General features: G+C 55.1%; 1 protein-coding gene across 1 annotated transcript in view; it reads right to left on the minus strand.

Moving 5' to 3' along the window:
- Positions 1 to 7,273, minus strand: part of CCM2 (cerebral cavernous malformation 2) — a gene marked incomplete at its 5' end in the record, with an annotated part of 9,051 nt that extends 1,778 nt beyond the window's left edge. The window contains 8 exons of the mRNA XM_009322986.1: positions 754 to 892; positions 1,396 to 1,534; positions 2,339 to 2,396; positions 3,091 to 3,226; positions 4,352 to 4,488; positions 6,392 to 6,575; positions 6,782 to 6,865; positions 7,100 to 7,273. Of these exons, the coding sequence (XP_009321261.1) occupies positions 754 to 892; positions 1,396 to 1,534; positions 2,339 to 2,396; positions 3,091 to 3,226; positions 4,352 to 4,488; positions 6,392 to 6,575; positions 6,782 to 6,865; positions 7,100 to 7,273 (1,051 nt within the window). The remainder of the gene's footprint in view (positions 1 to 753; positions 893 to 1,395; positions 1,535 to 2,338; positions 2,397 to 3,090; positions 3,227 to 4,351; positions 4,489 to 6,391; positions 6,576 to 6,781; positions 6,866 to 7,099) is intronic.
- Between the last annotated feature and the right edge of the window lie 215 nt (positions 7,274 to 7,488).

The following is a 7,488-nucleotide window of genomic DNA, read 5'->3' on the forward strand; positions in this document are numbered from 1 at the left end:
CGCGTGGAGTGGGTCAGCTCAGCGCTCAGCCGAGACCCTGCCTGCCCCGGGGCCAGAGCAGAGACACCAGGTCAGGCCCGCGTGCTCCTGCCCCAACCCCCTCCCCCAGGCTCTCGTTACCGATGCTCTTTCAGATTATTAAAGCCAAAATCAAATCAAGGAGTTCGAGCAGGAGGGTCTTGAAGAGCCCCTGAGGCGCTCAGCCCCCTTTCAACGAAGGGGAACGAAAGGGTCCTGTCACCTGCCAGGGTGCGCAACTTCTCTCCAGGACTGTAAAGTCCTCTCCAGGGAATGCAGGTTCGATACGCCCGGAGGAACGGCACAGCCGACAGCAGAAGGGCCCAGACCAAGGACCAGAGCCTTCTTACTTACCGGCAGGCACGGAAGAGCCTGGTGCCTGGTCTGGAGGAGGTACCCAGGCAGTCAGGAGGGAGAGGTGAGCATCTCGAGGGATGACTCAAGCCTCTGAGATGGGGGCCTGATCCAGATGGACCCAGCTGCCCTCAGGAAAGAGGTGTCTCCAAAGGAGAGGCGGATTGAGATGTTGCTCCTTGCTTGGTGACACCCCAAGGCATCTTTGTGCCGTCCACGCCCGCCCCTTTACCCCCTCGCATCCCATCAGGCTGCCCACGTGGAAGGCCCGTGCATCAGAGATCGGTACAAGGCACGTCGCGAGGGCTCGGGAGCAGAGCGACGCCGGCTCTCACCCTCCGGTCGGTCATCCACGATGAATCCCTGGCAGTGGACACTCACCTAAGAGCAGGAACTTTCTACTGTCCCCGTAGAGCTGCTTCAAGTTGATGCAGAATTCGTGGATCGAAGCCCCGTTGCGATACTCGTGCAGGAGCATTGCGAACTGCTGGATCTCTTGGGAAGAGAGTTTTGTTCGGAGCTGCGGAAGAGAAGCGCACCGCAAACATCACTCATTTTTTAGGAGGAAGATGATGGGAACGGCGTTTACCAGATTTATTGCTGTTTGACAGGAGCTGCAGTAACGAACCAGCTCATCCCGACAGAAAAGCGGGGCAGGCTGGTGCAACCCACGACTGAGGTGGCAGCTTTCAAATGGGGGCAAGCTGTGGGCGTACACGGGGACCGTGACTCCTGAAGGGACGGACCTGGAGTGCCGTGGATGGCGTGAGATGCCTTTACGCGGCGAGGGGGGAGCAAGGGGGTGGGGACGCTCCTGCAGGAGAGGGATGTGAGCCCACGTTCAGGTCCCGTGAAGCCTCCAAGCACAATTTGTACGAAAAGGAGGAGGACGGGATGTTCCCACAGCAGCAGGGGCTCACGTTCTACACGCCAAGGCAATGAACCCAAATCCCACGAGCACTCGAGCACCCTAAAGGGAAGAAAACCCCTCCAAGCCTTCTCTGGGACCCTGGGGCACCCTACCGTCATCATATAGTCCTGGAGCAGCTCTGTCGCCGTGGTGCTCAGCTCGCTCTCGCTGACTGTCTTAATGTGCGGAGACTGTTGTGTGGAGAAGGAAGAGGGGGAGTTGTCACCTGCATCCAAGGTTTCTGGAAAGGAACTGAAATGCAAACAGATCGTGAGTTCTCCAGAGCTCCTCGGGCACCTTCTGCATCGCCGCTGCTGGCACGTTGCAGCACGGGGGAGCCTGGAAGGGTGGAGAGGCACGTGGAGACGCGCTCTCCCTGCAGTAAAGCTCGCAGCCTTCCGCTCCTGAGGGGGTCTGAAGGCTCCCGCACAGCACGGAGGACTTGAGCTACACTGGTCTGGTGACCTGCTGAAAATGAATCCCTACATGAGCACAGACCCCCCCCTCCAACTGCTTTCTCATTTTGGAACAGGGGGGGGAAAAGTCTCAAACCACTTTATTTTGGCATTAAATGCGAAATTTTCAAATAGCATCAGTCAATTTTAAACAACCGGTTCGCGCGTCAGGTTTTCAGCCCACAAACACGATCGACTTTTTCAGCGGTCACCGATTCAGGCGGGAAAAAGTTTCCAAAATAAAGGGGTTTGGGGAAAACATGTCTCCCAATTCCAGCTGGACTTCACCAAAGCAAAGCGGCCCGGCAAGCGTCACACCCCCGCTTTGCTGACGCAGGGGGACTGCACATACATTGTGTACGTGATCGTCTCTGGAAACCCGCGGCGGCAGAACAATACGGCCACGGATGCTGCGGAGGCAGGGACCACGGCACCGCACGCGGACAGTAAAAACACCGTCCAATGTTTCAGCCAGGCTGAGCAGAAGCTTTTCAATGTGCAGACCGCAGCGGTTTCTGCTCCGGGGGCTTTAAACCTGGCAGCGAGGCTGCACTAATAAGCCCGAGCGCCGAGCAAGCTCAGTGTACCACGTTTCACTTACAAAGTGCTTGCTTCCGTTTCGTAAGATTCCTTAACATCCACTTTCGTAGAAGAGTCATCTGCAAGGAAAACATTCGAGAGACGGAGTTTAAGAGGCAGAAATTCGGTGCTTTTCCCGATCCATGACCTACACGCACATCGATTTCTGACTCGGCTTTCCGGAAGGTGAGAGGCAGCGGGGCCGGGGCCGAGGTGGTGCTGAGCGGTGCTGTGTCAGGACTGGATACAGACTCAGCAGAGATGCAGAACCGCAAAGGGATTGTTTTATTAAGCGCCTCCGTCCAACGTGAATAGAGAGGCAAAGGGTACGGGGGACAAGGACGATGGCTGATGTCCCACGGCCCAGCTGGGGAAACATCTGCAGGCAGGAGATAGCCCTCGTGCCCTTCCAACTCACAGGCAATTAAAGCAGAGGAGGTGTTTTGTTTTCAATGCCCTGCAGGAGGGAAGCCGCCAGGCTGGGCCAGGCTGGCTCTGACCTCGGAGGGTGGCAGGAGGAGAGGTGACAGACGGTGGTGAAGATGGGGAGAGACCACCTAGGCTGGAACTAAAACATCCCTGGGTTATCAACACTGTTTCCAGCACAAATCCAAAACAGCCCCACACTAGCTACTGTGAAGAAAATTAACTCTATCCCAGTCAAAACCAGCACAATGATCTTTAAGGTCTCTTCCAACCCAAACCTTTCTACGATTCTATGACCCTCAGACCGGCCCCATAAGAAAGAGGCAAACAGGGAGAGCACGGACTTACCACTGTGTAAGGACATGTGCCGTGTCGGCGTGGACGCTCCATCAAATATTGCTCTGTCCAAGAAGTCTATCGTGGACTCAGTGTAAACAATCTGGAAGACTTGGCTGAGAAGTGAGCACAGCTCCTCGGCAGTCACCTGGGGAGGGAGATGAGAAGGGCTGGTGCAAGGCAGAAGATACCACGGTGGCCCTTCTCTTCGGCTCCCTACGGTGGGCACGCCACGTGGGGCAGCGGTGTGCTGTATTTGTAAGGGTGCTGCCCTCCCAGCGAGGAGAGGGAACCCGCTCGTCCAAGATCCAGGACACTGCTCGACCCACAGGGTCGCCAGGGCTGGAGGTGACGAACCTCGAATCTCGTTAGCTACCTCCTGCTGTCCCCTGGGCTTTTCCTCGGTGCCAGAGGAGACGAACTCCTGAGATGTATCACCCCTCATCACCCTCCCGTACTGCCGGAGAAGCACCCCGGCCCTCTTCAACCGGCCAGACCCAGGCAATAGGAGATCGGGTGCTCCGTTGTCAACTCACAGCTATGAAACAGCACCCAGATTTTGTGCCGACGCTCCGTCCTACTCCTCAGCTCAGGTCCCTGGGATTTTGGCTACATAACCTACATCCCAAATAGGTGCAGGCACCCCAGAGAGTGTTAGAGCTGAAAAGAAGGCGAGCAAAACTCCACCCTGAAGGCAAAGGGTTCCTGCTGTAGAAGTACGAGCACACAGACCGAGATCAGAATCTCTGGATCCAGACACCGGATGAAACAAATTTCCAGGTCAGCATCAGGAAAATGCCCCGGTTAACAAAATCCTATTGTGGGAGAGATTCAGTTGTCTTCACAGATTTCCTGCTACTGGAGAAAGCTCTGGGCAGCAGGCACCACCACCAAGGGAAAACCGTCTTTTGATACCCTCTCGTGTCCAAACCAGGGCTCGGGGCTGAGGCAGGGACCAGGTTTCCTCTTCCAGGTAGCACCTTGTGCGCCAGCAAAGCCCAACCCACACCCTGCAGTCTTAAAACTGGGCCTATGCGTGTCACGCAACCTATGGCCAGATAAACATCTGGTCACATAACAGAGGGGACACTTGGCGAGAGCAAGATGAGGCCACCCTGGGGCCACCATCAACCTGAGAGGCTGTGGCCACCCGGGTCTAAGGGCCAGAAAACCTCCCAACAATCCCAGTCCCAGCGTCGTCGCAACCGGTGAGTGACTCTGGAGGCAACCCCAACGTGGGACAGAGTCTTAATCGAGTGTTTTTGAGTCTTACTTTGTTCTCCGTAGCCAGGACCACCAAACAACAAGCTTCGACGGGAACCACCCCGCTCTCAGACAGCGAGCCTGAAGTAAGGGCTTTGGAGCTCTCGGCGCAGAGACTCTGGCTTGGGGAGATCCCGGGGTCCTGAGCTGAGAAAAGAGAGAAGTCGTGATGGAAAGGTCGAGGCAAGGAGAAAACAGCAAGGAGTCCAAGCACGGCAAGCTGCCCTCCGAGCAGGCTGCCTCTGGGGACAGCAAAGCCCCTGAAGCAGGAGGGCAGAGGATCCCACAGCCGGGAGAAAACGCCCTGGAGGAGGGAGCTCTTGGGAGCCTGGGGACTGCACCGGAGCACTGCACAGGGCCGAAGTCCAAAGAAGGGCAACGAAGCTGGTGAGGGGTCTGGAGAACAAGTGTGATGAGGAGCGGCTGAGGGAGCTGGGGTTGTTCAGCCTGGAGAAAAGGAGGCTGAGGGGAGACCTCATCGCTCTCTACAGCCACCTGACAGGAGGTTGTAGCGAGGTGGGGGTCGGTCTCTTCTCCCAAGGAACAAGCGACAGGACGAGAGGAAACGGCCTCAAGTTGGGCCAGGGGAGGTTTAGATTGGATGTGAGGAAAAATTTCTTCAGTGAAAGGGTTGTCAAGCACTGGACCAGGCTGCCCAGGGAAGTGGTGGAGTCCCCATCCCTGGAGGTGTTTAAAAGACGTGTAGATGTGGTGCTCAGGGACATGGTTTAGTGGTGGACTTGGCAGTGCTGGGTTAACGGTTGGACTTGATGATCTTAAAGGTCTTTTCCAACCTAAACGATTCTATGATTCTATGAAAGTCTTTGACTGAAAAGCGTATAATTTAGAGCTGGTTTCTGACAACTCTGTAAATCGTTGGCTCCATTTCCATGGCTTAGCCAGCCTCAGAAATCCATCAGCAGAATCACAGCCTTCTAAGTCACTTATTTATTCTATAGACTGTCCTTTGCTGTCATGGCATTTATAATCCGATAAGAGTCTGTCATTACATCCTCTAAGTAGCTCAGCGTTCCCCAAACGCTCCAGCCCCAAACCACGCAGGTTTGACACACGCAGAGCTGCTGGGGGCAGATTCGAGGCCCTCCCCGGGTATTACAAGAAGTGAGGTGTGTCGGAAGTGGTTGGTGTCACCTACGTTATTCCACACGGGCATTTAGCAATGAAATCCTCCCAGCAAACCTGCACAAGGGTTGTGAAGAGCCGGGCAGGTCCCACACGCGTAGGGACCAGGCTGGAGGAGCTGCTTCTACCTGCTCTCCTTGCTTTTCCTCCTTGCTGACATCCACAGAGGACCCCACAGACTGGAGCAGGATGGGCAACGCAGAATAAACTACTACACTTTAAGATCCCAAACTTTCCTAAGAGTCAGTAAATGACAGCTCTCATTTGGGCTTTGGCAGTTGCCGGAGGACAGGCTACGGGAGGAATTTCTAAGCTGTACGTGAGCCCACAGTTCACCTCCAGACACAACCCAGCCCAGCTCCAACAGCCTTCATCCTTCCCAGCGTGCTCACCCTTCCGCGAGTCACAGCACCCTCAGGGGAACACGCGTAAACCCAGTCCCTCCTCCAGCCCCCCTAGAAAAGGATGAACCGAAACAACTCCAGGCAGGAGATTAAATAGAAGGAAGAAAGTTTTTTTACACTGAGGGTGGTGAGACACTGGCACAGGTTGCCCAGAGAGGTGGTGGCTGCCCCATCCCTGGAAACATTCCAGGTCAGGTTGGACGGGGCTCTGAGCAACCTGATCGAGATGAAGATGTCCCTGCCCATGGCAGGGGGTTGGACTAGATGGCCTTTAGAGGTCCCTTCCCACCCAAATTGTTGTAGGATTCTATGATTCTGTGAAGGACACCGATTGTTTTGGTCTGTTCTCACCCAACATCGCCTTTGTCCCCTTTCTGGTCAGGTTGGCTGCCGTCCTACACGAGGGCAATACTGGCTGCTGGGGGGCTCAGCCCCACAACCCCAAAACACACAACAACCCCAAAACACAAGGCTACAGCCTGCCCGTGCTGGCCACAACCTACCTGTTTTCAGCACGACCAAGTGAGAGGAGTCATCTCGGATGTAGGAAACGGATGCGATGTCATGGATGGGGACCCTGAGGATGAGATCTTCTCCATCCCTCCACACCAGCTTGATGTTGTAGGCAGAGAGACTGATGACAGCATCGTGTTCCTGGGTCAGCTGCCCCGGGAGCTGGTGTGCTCTCTAAAATAAATGCATTTCCATTGATTTGCTGAACTGTTTCCCCTTTGGTAACGGGGCTGGTAACGGGCTTCCCTCCCATGGATGGAAGACACGAGTTAGACCAGCACCTAGCCCCAAGGAAGCTCCACAAGCCTTTTTCTTTTTTCCATGCTGCATGTTAGATAGAGACTACACGGAGCCGGTGATTCAACGGGCTGAGCGCTCACCTTTGCATTATCGATCAAATGCAGGATTTCCGTGCGGCTGGAGGGATTCAGGTACCCTGGGATGGATGTGAGCTGACCTAAATACTGGAAAAAAAGAACCAAACCGTTACCACATCACGTACACGCTAAGCACGCCCCCAAACACGCCAGCTACTGCAAGAGAGACACCATCAACACAGAGCGAAGGGCTGGTGCCCCAAGCCCCTATTTAGAAGCTGCTAAACACACCTACGTATGGAAGATCTCTCATGCCTTTAAGTTATCCTAATGCTTCATATAGTTATATACAGGCCCCAGCCCCAGCCAGGCAGATGTTACCTTCACTTCTTTCTCGATGTAGTCATTCAGCAGCACGTCTGGTTCAACGCGGTCGGGCAGGGACACCACCACCGTATGCAGAGGCCGTCTCTCCGTAACCTTCTCCTGGGCTTTTTTATCCCGACCTTTTTCGCCCTTCAGGAAGACTCGTTTGAAAGGAGACACTATTCCAGGCTGCGGAGAGAAAGGGAAGCATCAGTCAGTTTGCAGATGACACCAAGTTGGGCAGGAGTGTTGATCTGCTCGAGGGTAGGAAGGCTCTGCAGAGGGACCTGGACAGGCTGGATCGATGGGCCCAGGACAACTGTATGAGATTCAACAAGGCCAAGTGCCGGGTCCTGCACTTGGGTCACAACAACCCCATGCAGCGCTACAGGCTGGGGGAAGAG

The sequence above is a fragment of the Pygoscelis adeliae genome, unplaced genomic scaffold (assembly GCF_000699105.1).
Source record: "Pygoscelis adeliae isolate BGI_AS28 unplaced genomic scaffold, ASM69910v1 Scaffold274, whole genome shotgun sequence".
NCBI classification, from domain to species: Eukaryota; Metazoa; Chordata; class Aves; order Sphenisciformes; family Spheniscidae; genus Pygoscelis; species Pygoscelis adeliae.